The 15075-nt window shown below is 35.9% G+C and overlaps 1 protein-coding gene across 3 annotated transcripts in view; it reads right to left on the bottom strand.

Moving 5' to 3' along the window:
• Positions 1–4286: 4286 nt before the first annotated feature.
• Azin1 (antizyme inhibitor 1) overlaps positions 4287–15075 on the bottom strand; it is a 30442-nt gene continuing 19653 nt past the window's right edge. For 2 of the 3 annotated variants that reach the window (XM_046464713.2, XM_046464715.2), the window contains 9 exons: positions 14499–14672; positions 13499–13671; positions 12144–12278; positions 11024–11105; positions 10580–10654; positions 9216–9378; positions 7654–7769; positions 6838–7052; positions 4287–6621 (listed from right to left, as the gene is read on the bottom strand). In XM_046464713.2, the coding sequence (XP_046320669.1) occupies positions 6510–6621; positions 6838–7052; positions 7654–7769; positions 9216–9378; positions 10580–10654; positions 11024–11105; positions 12144–12278; positions 13499–13671; positions 14499–14672 (1245 nt within the window). In that variant the 3' untranslated portion in view covers positions 4287–6509. Of the gene's footprint in view, positions 6622–6837; positions 7053–7653; positions 7770–9215; positions 9379–10579; positions 10655–11023; positions 11106–12143; positions 12433–13498; positions 13672–14498; positions 14673–15075 lie in introns of those variants that run through there. The other variant, XM_058585649.1, reaches the window with a different exon arrangement.

Below are 15075 nucleotides of genomic sequence, written 5' to 3' on the forward strand. Positions count from 1 at the left end.
CAGACCCCAGAAAAGTCTTTCCCAACCCTCTCATTGAGTGACTCCAAAGTCACTGTGGGATCCCCTTTGAGGCACTGAGCTAAGTTCTACACTGAGCTAAGTAAACCTGGCTTTATGTAGCTGCGGGCATGTCCTTGAGGAGCTTGAAGGAGTTGAAGTTCATGTCCACCTAGAAAAGCCAGGATTTGAACTGAATATTAAATAAGCACATTGCCCCCTGAGGTTTCCCCTTCCAACTTTTGGGTACATTGTTTCACACATAGGAACACCTTCCCAAATCCCTGACAGTTCACATTGAGCTCAAAGCCCCCGAAATTGTCTTGGTAACTGGAAACCTAGTTTCTGAGGGGACTTCCAGTGGCAAAGGCTGTTGCTATTGGGGTGTTTGGGAAGGGGAGAGAAAGTGAGGCAGGAATCCCCTTTCTCCTGGTTCCGGTCCACCTCAAAACATACTTCAGCAATGCAAAGGACAGGGAGGTCTGGCACTTGTGACTGTGCTGATCAGAAATGTGTTAGGAACTGTTAGTGCAGTTGTGCAGAGAATTGCTGCACCTCAAGATGATCCATGAGCGCCACCTAGTGGGATGTTCTACACTGCTGCCCAAACCACTGATTTTTTTTTTCTTCTTCTTCTTCCCATTTTTGGTTCTGGGGATGATAATCCAGAGCGTCTGCATGTTAGGCAAGCACTCTAGCACCATTGAGCCAGATTCCGAGTTCCCCGGCCCCCACCACCTCCAGCTTGCAGCATGAGAATTGTGTGGCTCTGTGCACCAAGGAGGCTGGCGGGTGGCATCTGTCAGAAACAGCAGGTAGAACTAAATTGTCCCGGAAAACTGCTTTGCATAACATGCCCACTGGTGCACACCTGTAATTCCAGCAACTCTGGAGGCTGAGGTAGGAGAATCATAAGTTCAAAGCCAGCCAGCCTCAGGAAAGTATGAAGGCCCTAAGGAACTTAAAAAGACCCTCCCTGTCTCAAAATTAAAAATAATAGTCTCACACAAATCTATGGTCTCTGAATTGTTTAAAAAAAAAAAAAGTGTTCCTTTAACTTTGGCCCCCAGGAACATGAGAGTAAAAAATGGGGTCCTCTTTAACAGAACCTTAGAATAATCTGTATTAATCTTACCCATTTTTTTAACCTAAGGCCCCCCCAAGTCATTCCTTATCTAGTTTTTATCTCATATGAAAGATAATTCAAAAAACACTTCAAGCACCCACCTGTACCTCACTTCATGTGTCATGAGCTACATTCATCCACACCTGGTGTAACAACTTTCAATTTCAGACAGGGGTTCACAAGCTGCATCCCTTCCACTTCCTTTTTCAAGGTATTTAATGTGTTAAATTGCACTGGTGTTTTAAAACTTGCTTTCATCTGATTTGTCATGTTTTACTGACAAAATTTTAATGTACCCTTGAACCCCCCTTCTATTGGTAAAATTTTGCACAACTTTAGGAAAACATAGGTCAACTCCTAGCAGTACAAGGGCAGGGATGGAAGGAAGTGGATCCAGCCATTTGAGAAGGAAAGGAGTGTTTCCTGCTCTATGTGAACTCAGCAACTCAGCTCTGCACTCTGCCCTTTTGGCATCCTTCCCATCAACCCAACTGACATACATTTAGTACTTATTTGGATCACAAATTAGAGGCCAGTATTAACAACTTAATGAGACCATCTCAAAAATAAAATAAATTTAAAAAAAAAGGGCAGGTGTAGCTCCATGATTGCATAGCATGTGCAAGGCCAAGTTCAATCCCCAGTACCACAGAAATTAGTTTGTAGCAACATAAAAAAACAGAATGAATGTTTCAGACTTATGTAAGGATACAACTTGAATACATCCTATTTCATTGTTTCAACGCAATTTTGGATACACGCAGATATAAAGATTCTATTTCTGTATATCACTATGGCAAACAATCGTTGGTTACATGTACTATCCCTGAAAACAATATTCCTGAACCTTGTGCATCTCTTTTTGTATTTTGAATACCAGAGTATCTTTAAAATTCTTCTCAAATTCGGTTCCAAGAGGTTTTGCTCCCAAATCTTTAAGGTCCCTTAATTTGACAATTGCTTGTACATATGGTATATAATGAAGGTCACATTATCATTGATGGATTGGAAACACCTATTCTTGTTACTTAATTAAAAGGGCAAAATGCACAAGGTTGGGGATGGGGAGATCCAAAGATGGAAAAGGGGTGGGGAGTTAGAAAGGACCTAATTTAGTAGTCAGGAAATGAAATTCCAAGACCAGCAATGGTGAAACCAGTGACTCAAATTGAGAAACTATAGGAATTGGCAGTACCCCCTTATCCTCTTCCAAGGATGGGTATAAAATAAGGACTGGTGATGTGAAGTATGTGAAGATCCCTTTTGCTGTGCTACACAGCTGGGCAACTGCCTTCTCTCCACCTTTAAGACTCCAGATTCCCAGGTCAATGAATGAGAGGAAAGGGACACACATTCTCTGGGATGGCAGGAGTGCCCTACTAATGCTGAAAGCAGAAGCCCTGCTGGACAGTTGGCCCACCACCTTCAGGAAGATAAGGAACACTGAGTATCAGCAAAGACATTATTTCCCCCCAAAGAATTCACCAAATCAGATATTATTTTTAGTTGACAAACTACTCACTGCAGCTAATACACTTTAGTTCCCCACTTAGATACCAGGGTTACCAGACATTTGAGGAATGCCTTTAATCTGAAAGAAAATTTTTTAAAAAGACAATTTAAGGTAAATTAGACTATTCGCAACTGGAAGGCATTCCAAAACACTAACATTCTTAGAGATGAAAGACAGTGATGCAACCTTACTTTGCAAATGTAAAACTGCAGGGAGAAGAAATGGCTTAGAATATAAAGCTGAGAAAACATCCCAAAGTGGAGCAATTTATAAGCAGAGAATAAAGGAAGTCAATGATATCAAGATAATTAAAATTCTCACCTCCCCCTCCCCCCTAAAGTGCACTGCAGAAGGGACATTATCCATATGCAGCATCTAATATTTCCTTTCAGTTATCAAATTATATTCACATCACTTCACACCTTAGTTATCACTAACTTCTATGGGGCTGGTTTTGTTATCCAACACAATGCTCCCCCCCCTTCTGCCAGTGGTTTTTTCCAAGGGAAACAAAATAGCTTATTTGAAAAGTGGGAATCCAGCTTGAAAGCTAATTAGCTCATTCCACATTTCATCTTCCAGCAAATGCCAGTCAAGACCAAAAACTGTTTCTTATGCCTAGGTCAGGTTTATCCCTCCCATATTGAGAGCCAACAGATATCTGAACAAATTTATTCAATATTTTTGCCTTCAAAATGGAATTTGTAGGCTTTCCTCAACTTGAATTTTGATTCATGCCAGGCAATTTGTGTAAATTACTGTACTTTTAGTCAACACCGCAGGGTAATATTAAAATCAGACCAACTGGTAAAAATAACAGCAGTGCATGACATTCCCCACTCTAAGGTACAAGGACAAAGCAGAATGCCAGAGACTAGTTACCCTGAAACTAAGCCATCAGCGAGATGGCACTTGTCAGGCAATGCAGCTAGGCCCTTTTAAGAGTTTTCTCTTAATCCCCAGTGATCTAATAAAGTTAGGTTGTTGTCTCCATCCTATATGCAAGGAAACCAAGACTCAGGGCACCTTAGAAGTGTTATGTCCCTTTAACTTTAGAAAGCTAGTACTTTCATTACCACCATGCACAGGGAGTGGCAAGCAGGAATAGAACCTGGCTGATTGGAGTCAATTTTTCATTTTTAACTGCCAACCTATATACTGGAATGCCTAAATAAGAAGTCTTTAAACCTAATATGTTATCAAGTTGCCCAATCAACAAAAGTGTTCCAAGAACAAAGAAATGCTGATATTCAATTCAGCAAAGTTCAGAGGATTTCGTGAAGCCAACAGTTGGCAAATAAGTTTGTTTTTTTTTAACCCAATTGTGTACTGAATGTCAGTACCCACATTACATGGAATATCTAAATTTATACAAAACTATTTCATAATCCAAATCTAAAACAAAATTAGGAGGCTGATGAAATAAAGTGTGTAGAAAAAGATGGCCCCTAAAACATCCTTGCTCGCTCCTATACTGAGATTCATCAAAACCTTCACTGTCGTGTATGTTAACACCCAGCATCATCTTACTAAGTTGTTTATAATGAAGACTCTGAAAAAAATAGTTGCAATATACACAAGGCTGAAATGTAAAATCTCACCTCTATTTTGTGATAGAAGCCATCAAAGTAAAACATGAGGAGGAATAAAAACATTTTATCTGTGTATTCAGAACCACACACAAGTTACCTTTACAGTTCAATTTACTATATAGAAATCATTTGGGTTTTATATTTTCAGTTAAATTTTGAACTGAGATTACAATAGTATATAAAAAGATTTTACATTAATTCAGTTGTTAGCATACCAAATTGAAATACATAGGTTCAAACTTCAGATTTATGGTAAACAGTCTTCAAATACAATACAGACATTTCTTAAGTTTCATTCACATACATCATTCACATGTGATACCTGCAACTCTGAACTGTTGCTCTCCTATAGGATGGCAAAATTGACATGCCATGAAGCTCAAGCCTGTAAAGTTAAGCCAAATGACTCAAAACTTGTACCATATCTTTTAAAGGATTTGGCATTTCTGGACCACAATAACCAACAATATATGAAGAAGGTAGAGTGTTATTTATTCTCATTTCAGTTAATAAGAAAAAAAGATTGCATGGTAAATTGGAATTTTGCATAAAACCCCATTATACCTTGGTAAAGTCCAAGGGCAATTAGAGGACAATGGACTGGGGTCCTAAATTTTTTAGTAGAACCCATGAAATTCAAAAATGGGCATTAATTAAATCAAAAACATTAAGCACCTACCGGTTTGAGATTGAAATTAGAGATTCATGATCGATTTCTTTCCACCTTGAAATCAAGGTGTAAAAACCAGCTATTAAGTGCATTCCAAACTTCTCCTATGTAGCACAGGTAGAATTTTCTGTCCATTGGCACCAAAGTGAAGTTACATTTCCTCTTGGGGGACAGAAATTCCACATCTGAACATAGAGTAAGTTAGGAAAAAATGACCCCTGTTGTTTGTTTTATTACTATTGTGATTCTGAGATCTAGGATTACTAATACACTAGCAGTGAACAAAGCAAATTCCTGACAACTGTCAGGTTAGTGCTGCTAAGTCCCTTCCCCAACCACCATAAAATTTTAGTATGAAAGATTTTAAAGGAATTACTAAGCTGAACAAATAGAAAAACAACAAGAAACTAAGGGAATAGTTCAAACCAATAACAAAAAGAGAATCCTAAAATTTGAAATCACTGCAATTAAAAAATTGAAGAAAAAAGAAAAAATTAAGTGTGCTTCACCCCAGACCCCCTCCCCATTCTGAATTTAAATATTCTGTGCAAAAGAGCATCAGATTTCTGGTTATAGATGTAGCCCTTCTTTAAGTTTTAGTGCTCTGCAGTTTTCTGCAATTTTATCTCCCTCCCCCCCAACCAAGTTTATTCAAAGTATTTAATAGAATCTTCCATGTCAGCCGAAAGATTTGTGATTCAAAGATTTACTAAGGTACTCTATGCATTCTACCTATACAGAAACACCTACTAATTGTTACAATTGGTTTATGCAGGATTAACGGTTTTTGGTGTTAAAATGGTTAAACATCATGCTTAATGCACATCAACTCTCCATTAATGAATCTGAACTTCACAATGATTTACCACACTTTAAATTACTAATTAAATAACTGAAAAAAACCAAAATGGACTAAGCCAAACTAAACTTAAATGGGCTATAAAGAAAAATAACCCTCAAAACAGACCATATACACATCTATTTCAAAACTACCTTTCCTATCTAGCCCCTTTCCCAAAGTTTTAGCCTGAAAAAACAGTAAAATCTACACAAAATTTTATTGCAATCATACAAGGGTTACATTAGGTCAAATACAACAAATACTATGATGCAATTTTACATTTATTAAACTACAGTTCAAAGCACAAATTTACACATTCTAAATACACTAAACGTATCTAATGAAGTCACGTTTGCCTTCCACTGACATCTGATATATCTGGGTGAAAGACATTAACTTTACAAGACTTTTTAACACGAATCCTTAGTATAAAAACTGTGTACTTGTATGTAAACGGTTTAATGGGGAACCCAATTAGTGGGCTTCCATCTCCACTAAGTCATCCATTTTGTTGCATATTTTATTTTAAACACTTAAGGGGCTGTTCAAACTGGTAAGTTTAAATCTGGATACATTATCTAAATCTCCCATTACCCCCAAAATGAATTATAAATGAAAGCTGATTTCGTCTGGTCCCAAATAGCTATTACTATTAATTTTTGTTTCCAAGAGAATTAACAGAATAAGATTGTTTAATTTTTTTTCACCGGAATGTAGACCAGACAAGCTTAACCTGCTAACTTCAGATCTAAAGAAGCGTGAATGCCTGTTTAAGCTTCAGTGGAAAAGCTGTCTTCTTGGCTCAGCTGAATGCAAGAAGGCACAAAGAAGAAGTTCTTCATCATTGTGTCTGAAGTAATTCCAGCATCTTGCATTTCATACCTATATATAAAAAAGAAGTAAGCAAAAGTTTGCATATTGTCTTTGCAAAGAAGAATCACTTAACAAATGGATAATAGAGCCATAACTAGTCTTCCAGTAATCTTTACGATTATCATTTTTCAATTAAATTATCCACTTGTTAAGAACATATTAGCCAATCTAAAATGTCACCTCCAAATATCCTATACCTACTTGAAAATAAAAAAATCAGCTTACCAATCACTGAATGACATCATGTAATAAATAGCTGGCCTCTGAAAATCATTAAAAGCAGATGGTTCATGGAAAGAATCTGCTCCCATGTTATCAAAGATAAGCCAATCACCCACATTCAGCTCAGGAAGTAGACAGTTTTCCACAATCTGATCAAGCTCATCACAGGATGGACCCCAAAGGCTGCTTGTAAAGAGAGGCTCATCTTCCTTGTATTTCTGTAGGAAAGGAAAAGACTTTTTTTTTTTTTAAGAATTTTTTTTTTTAACATTTATTTTTTAGTTTTTTTGGCGGACACAACATCTTTGTTTGTATGTGGTGCTGAGGATCGAACCCGGGCCGCACGCATGCCAGGCGAGCGCACTACCGCTTGAGCCACATCCCCAGCCCAGACTTTTTTTAAAATAAGGTTTTTAGTCAAACTCATGTAGGTACTGAAGTTCTAGGGTGATAATAAGCATTTTTCACTAGCTTGGATCTCAACCTAAACTGTCCATGGAAGGGAGACCTAGGACCAGGCACAAAGAAGAATGATACCATTAAACACAAACACAGCAGACTAAAGGGCTCAGTGAAAAAAAAAAAGGCGGGGCGGGGACGACTCTCTAAACAGGGACATCTCCCCACTCTAAAGTTTTTCTCAAAAAAATTGGGGCACATATTAAAAATAAGACCTAGTTGTGGTTTTCTTTTTTGGGGAGGGAGGGTTGCTGACATGACATGCTAAGCAATGGCTCTGACACTGAGCAACACCCACTCCCTACAACTAGGTTTTTAAACTACCAAATAAATTTTGGTATTATTTGTAATAGAACTTACCTTGTGAACCTCTGGAATGGTATTTAAGTCCTCAGATAGTTTACTTGCAAAAGAACCATAAACACCATCATTCATATAATACATAAAAGCTGGTTCATCACTCCCGGTTTTTCCTACTAAGAAAAAAGATACATTCATAATAATATGTCTAATATAGTTGGTTTAGAATGTATTATAAAATAAACTGAGTTTAATATCTATAAGACCAGTATAATTTTCACATTTCTCAATATAGTAACTTTAAAAAAGAGAAAAAAACTTATACAATGAAATACCTTAAAATTTAGCCTGAAAGACTGAACATACACTTCACCAAAGATGACCAATGAGCACATGAAAAAAGTTCTACATCATGAGCTACCGTCACCTCCACAAACCTACTTTCTGGATCAACTCAAAGACTGGCAATACCAAAACATCAGTAAAGATGGGGAGCAACCAGACTCATGTATATACACTGACAGTAGCAGGATGAAAAGGTAAAACTACATTGAAAAAGCCATCTAGATTCAGTTCATCAAATCTCTTTCATGCTATGGAGACTAAAATGTGATATTACTTTTATCATACCAAAGAAGCTAAATTAGGTATTCTACCAGGGAGCATATAGCCCTTTTTATTTTTTACTTTGAGATAGGTTCTCATTAAGTTGCTGAGGCTGGTCTCAAACTTGTGATATCATTCTGCCTCAGCTTTCCAAGCTGGGATATTATGGGTGTACGCCTCTTGTGCTGGGGATCCTAGAACATCTTCATGAACCAGAAACTACAAAAGTCTTCAGTGAATAATGGGGCATGTCAAAGAACTCAAATCTGACTGTACAATAATGAAAGTTAATAGATTATATAACCCATTGAGTACAATTCTCAATAAATATGTATCAATGTGGGGAAAGCAAAAACTATCCTTTAAAGGCCAACCTCAGTAACAAAGTTAGAATGATTTAATAAATGCTAAAACCAATGGGGTAAAAGTATGATGAAAAAGGGGAAATAAATGCAATATGTGATCTTGGATTGCATTTTAATTATGGAAGAGAGGAAAAGTTTACTGTAAAGGACAGTATTGGGTAAACTGTTCATATTCCTATGCACTAATCCATTCCAAAAGCAATTAAGTCACATTAATGTAAAAGCCTTACTTTCCTATAGTGATACTGATACAATGAACTAACTATCTAATAATACATTTTTACTGATTTGACTTGAAGAATAGATATAAAGATTCTCTGTTGGTCCTTGTGTAAGAAAAATATAGGTTAGATTCTCCCTCTAATCCATTTGAGGCCAAGAGGAATGTTAACAGAGATCACATGAAACTGGCTTTCGATAAGGGATGAGAACCAATCATCTGGAAGTTCATCTCAAGCATATATATATATATATATATATATATATATAAACATCAATACCAAGAGAGCTGTGTTAAAGTCTTATGAAACTACCTTTTGAAAAATTCCCTAGCTGGCTAAAAACTACCCATAATTTTGAGCACCTATTCACCCCCAAACTATCTGGAATTATCTACTAACAAAAATAAAACTATGAACTTTAATAACTTACCTCCAGAGGAAAATTTATCATTTTCGACAACTTTCTTTGCAATGATATTAACTGCAAGTGTAAATGCAGAAGACACATAGTAGCTTCCAGGTTCTGAAATTATCTTAATGCCAGAGCCTTCAGGAAAGTAGATATCCAACAGAGGGCTGATAACATGATTAACCTATGGATTTTAAATTCCAGATTATGGTATCAATGCTGGATTACAGAATTCTCAATATTAAGAGCTTCACATCTATTACTAAGTTTTCCTAGGAAAATTAAAAAGCTCTAATTACAGACCACAAAGCTTAGCTATTTAGTTAGGTACCTCTCCAAAAATGCACAAGTTTGCTTTCAAGTAAAAAAAATAAAAAAAATTAAAATGTTGGTTGGGGAAGTACCAGGGATTGAACTCAATCAAGAGCACTCAACTACTGAGCTATAGCCCCAGCCCTATTTTGTATTTTATTTAGAGACAGGGTCTCACTGAGTTGCTTAGCACCTCACCATTGCTAAGGCTAGCTTTGAACTCATAATCCTCCTGACTCAGCCTCCCGAGGGGCTGGGATTACACATGTATGCTACCACACTCAGCTTTTCAAGTTAAAATTTTCTAACAATCAGAATGGCATTAATTTTAAAAAGCCTTAATTCATTTCAAACAAATTTCTAAATATTATAGAATGAGGGAAAGAGGGCTGAACAAGAAGGCGAAAGACATCAGTTATTGAAATTAAATTAATCTGGACTTCGAGAATAGAAACTGAAGGGCCTGGTATGGTAGCACACACCTGTAATCCCAGCAGTTTGGGAGGCTGAGGCAGGAAGATCACAGTTCAAAGCCAGATTTGGCAACTTGGAAAGACTCTAAGCAACTTAGCAGGACCCTGTCTCTAAGTGAAAATTAAAAAGGACTGGAGATGTGGTTCAGCAGTTAAGCGCCCCTGGGTTCAATCCCTGGTACCAAAAAAAAAAAAAAAAAAGAATAGAAACTGAAATAGGAAATCTTTGTGAGACTGACAGTATGGCTTGCCTAGTATTCACCAAGCCCTGGGCTGACCTGACTAGGACTACTAGGTGAGGGGATATTTTGTGATAATGTTACAGGGCTCAAAGATTTTTTTTTCCCCTTCCCCATTGCTGGGGGTTGAACTCAGGGCCTCATGTATACTAGGCAAATACTCTACCACTGAGCCAAATCACTAGCCATAGAATTCAAAAAATTTCAAGAATTTTAAACTTTAAAATTGACTAGGATTTCTCATTGCCTGTTGATTTTCTTTATGAATGTTCTGCCATTATAAAAACCTTGGTCTAGCCACTCAATAAGAAGCAAAGAAGGTAAATTATTCCAATATATCCATCAACTGAAAAATGTTTACCTCTTCCAATTGAAATTCAGTTCCTGTAAAGCCTCCACCAATGTCTAACATGTTCATTGTAAAACCAAATTCTCCCTAGAGATGAAAAACAAAACTTTTACATGCTTTTGGATATGAGAACATTTCAAACCCCTCCCCCGAAGGTAAAGATCTGTTTTCTGATCTTCAGTAATCAAATTCTTGGTTTTTATTAACAAGCAACAGATTAACTTAATGTTAAGTATATTACCATTTCCCTGATGTTACCTGCACTCTTTTAGACATGTAAAATACTATTTCATTCCTTTACCCACTTAAGGAGTATGACTGCATTGAACCCTGAATCCTTGTACTATTAAACATATGTAAAACTGAGTAATTCACACAGACAAAAAACAATACTGAGTCTTAGTCTTAAATAATATCCTGGCTTAAACTACAAAATAATCTGAAGAACAAACTTACAGCCATGTCAAATACACATCGAGCATCAGATAGAGCATGTACGTATACTTGAGATTCTTTGCAAGCACTTGAAACATGAAATCTAAAAGAAATAAGAGTAATGAATTTAAAGCAGTACTAAGTTTTCAAAGCACTTAAATTCCTTTCAATTATCATTCATCATATTGATACCATTAGTCATACATTAATTTCATCAAATATCTAATTATCCAAGTCAAAATACTAGGCTTTTTAAGAAACGGTGATATTTGAATGATATTGTAATGCTATGAAAAAAATTTTTTAATGAGTCAGATAGTCACACTTCATTGTAATAAAAGAGGACATGCTTTTATACAAATGGGATCTCAAATTTGGTCAAATGTATCTGACCAAATATAAAATCCACAGAAATGTAAACACCCCAAAAATTTATCTACTGTGCAGAATACAGCAATCTTCAATTTCTTTCTTTCTTTTTTTTTTTGAGAGAGAACTTTCTTATTTAATATTTTTTGTTTAGTTTTCGGTAGACCCAACATCTTTATTTTATTTTATTTTTTTAACGTAGTGGTGCTGAGGATCAAACCCAGCGCCCTGCGCATGCCAGGTGAGCATGCTAACAGCTTGAGCCACATCCCCAGCCCAATCTTCAATTTCATTTAAAAGGTTACCAACTTTTTTTGTGTGTACAAAATATATGGAAAGATATACAATGAACTATACATCTTTGTGAACATTTTAAAAAGCAAGATCTTTCACTGTAATTTGAGACTAGCAATGGACTGGAAACCCAGAAAATCTGGGGCTTAGTATTATTGTATCCTTCATTTGTTCTGAGATTTTGACCAAATCATTACACTTCTGGATATAGGTTTCCTTGCATTTAAAAAATTTAAAGGATAAAACAAAGTCTGAATTATTGAAATGGCCCTGAAGGATTAAAAAGAGGAAAAAAAAAATCAGATGAGAAACAAAACCTACAATAACTTAGCAATTGAATGCCATTTTAATATTCATTAAATTCTAGTAAATCCCACCCATCCAACCTAAAATGATGTGATTGATATAGGGGCTAGAGATGAGGTTCTAGAGAGAGAGAGATTATCACCAAAAAATGAAGTTTAAAACAAATACTCACTTGACCCCAATTATTTGGACATCAAGTTCCTTAGCACATTCCAAGAGATGCCTACAGTTCTTCAGTGTAGTGCCAAACTTCATGCTACCCTCTTCACCTCCAATAGTATCTTCTGTTGCAATATGTAGTAAGACCCTAAGAGAAGAGGAAGATGATTGGGGCAGAGTTGGTTTACATCATCATCAGCACATTTGAAGCCTGAAGATTGTAGGAAGTAATCGTTGACTATGTTGTCAGTGCTCCCAAATCCAGCGATGGATGAATCAAGTGAACCTAATGAAAAACAATCCTGTATAGAGAAAAAACTAGCAATTAGGGCCTAAGGCATGAAGCTTACAAGGATGGGATTTTGGAAAATGCAGCAAGTTTATGACTCTTGTAGCAGCAAGAGTCATTTGGGCTCTGTAATGAGAGACATTACTTTCAAATGAAGTCCATCAGTCCATAAATGCACCTAGAAAGACTAAATTGAATAGCAATGCCATCAATGTCTTTCAATAAAAACACTGGGACTTTTAGTGTCAAAGTTCCTAGATTTTTTTTAGCTAGGTAACCCTTCATTATACACACTAAATATTTGAGTTACTACAAGTGTCTAAATGGCAGCATTTACTATGCTTGACACAAATCTAATTCCTTTAAAACCAGGAAAACCGAGACAAACTGATTAAATGTCTCTACTATCAGGAATTAAGTAATTGATAAGCCACCAAAAGCTACGAACACATAAATGCTGCTTATAAAACCATTTACCCATGGAACTCCTAGTGAATGACAAATGATCAGAAGGCAAGACTGATATTCCAAGAGGAGAATCAGCTCTATGAAGAAGGTACCATTTGGTTTACAATCTAACACAGTAAATGACCACGTCAAAGTTTGTCTTAAGACCACAAAGCAGTTAGGTTTGTCTTTAAAGAAAAGTGATTCCCTATAATTTTTCTTCCAAAAGGACTTTATCCCAAGGTTTTCAGAGTAATAAATGCTGCCAGGATACCTTACAAAACTTATATAGCTCAATAAAAAAAATACAGGTACGATACATTTTTTTTCAGGAAAATATCACTCTTAATATAGCTATGGTCTCACACACCATTTTTCACACCATTTTTCCCTTGAATTTAAAATTAAGATTATATCCCAAAGTGCAGTTACTTTATCCCAATTCTACATCAAGAGGACCAAAGGAGGCAATCAATAAAAATGCTATTAGCATTTTTCATATAGGAACTCTAGATAAATTATAATTACCTACATACCACTGCTCTACCAAAAATTCCCCTCCTTCCCCGCAAAACAGACTCATGCCCTAAGTAATCCGATAATATTCAAGTACTTATTTTTTTTGGACTTACTTGGCATTTGGATGGTTACGTGCGATTTTCTTCAATTCAATCTCACTGTCACATGTCATGATATTTACTCCAATTTTTGCTGCATACTTTATCTGAGAAACTTGCTTGCAAGGACTTATGTAAATGATATTTTCTGGAGATACACCCAATTCCTGCAGTAAAGCCATTTCATTCTGTGAAAAGACATTTTGAACACTCATCTAAAAGGAAGAACTTTTGATTGCTTTCATTCAATCACTCTCATATACTTTTTTGCAGTGATGGGTTATAATCTAAGGCCTTGTCCATAAAATTCATAGGCTATTATTTTTTTTAAAGAGAGAGAGTTTTTTATATATATATGTTTTGGAGCTGGGGATGTGGCTCAAGCGGTAGCGCGCTCGCCTGGCATGCGATAATTTTTTAATAAACATTAAAAAATTCTCTCTCTAAAAAAAAAAAACTATATTTATTTTTTAGTTTTTGGCAGATACAACATCTTTATTTGTATGTGGTGCTGAGATCGAACCCAGCGACACGCGCATGCCATGTGAGCACGCTACCGCTTGAGCCACATCCCCAGCCTTCATAGGTTATTTTTGATTAGACTAAAATTATATTTAATGCTTCCCTATACTTCTTGTTTTAAAAAAGTAAAAATAAAACCTTTAAAAAGAAAAAAAAATCTCAGTTTAGAAGTATTTGCTAGTCAGTAGTAGTTTGGTCTAGAGAGCTAGCTCTAGGCCTAAGAATGAATAATAAATTAAAGTTCATGATTAACAGAGAAAGTTTTTCAAAAAATCATCACATTGAAACTTTTCTATTGGTAAAACTGAAGAGTTAATAGATTTCTAGTAATGGACTGTGTTTGAATAAAATTATTTAAAATCCACCCAGAAGTCAAAATTTTTTTATATTTGTTCTGCTATTGCTGTGGGTAGCTAGAAATTAAAGTGAATTCTAAATGTTGTGATTAGTTAAAAAAAAAAAAAAAACAAACAAACAAATCCAAAATACTTACTTTACTGGAACAAGCAAATCCAATTCCAAGAGCTGCCAAAATCTCAAGTACAGCTGGAGTAGAGTTGCACTTCACTGTGTAAAATGGCTTTATCTGAGCCACTACATTCTGCCATTGACTATGTTTCTTCACAATCTTTCCAAGATCCCCCACGAAAAATGCATTTTTCCCTGTCTATTATGGTTAAAACAAAGAACAAAGAACCACTGAAAACAGACTATCATAAGTAGAAAAATAATCCTCACTTTTCCTTATATTCACTATCATATTCAACTTTTTTTTTATTAACAATTAAATTAGTCCTAGTAAACATTAAAAGAAAACTTAAACACATTTATCTTCATTCTGTTTGTAGTACCTCATCCATGTGAGGCATCTAACCATTGAGCTCTAGCCCTAGTGTTGATCTTTTAAAATTTGACATTTTGCTATATGTGCTACACCGGCATATAAAATACACTCTTTTGGGGCTCTCATAAGAATCAATTTCCCAATTTTACTTTTTAGTAGAGTGAAGGAGACCTATTTCCTTCCATGCTACTGTTATTTTGGCAGTTCAGGATATAATTTTCTGACT

Source organism: Marmota monax, unplaced genomic scaffold (assembly GCF_021218885.2).
Source record: "Marmota monax isolate L192 unplaced genomic scaffold, Marmota_monax_Labrador192_F-V1.1 WCK01_AAM20220418_F8-fsc00003, whole genome shotgun sequence".
In the NCBI taxonomy this organism is placed as follows: domain Eukaryota; kingdom Metazoa; phylum Chordata; class Mammalia; order Rodentia; family Sciuridae; genus Marmota; species Marmota monax.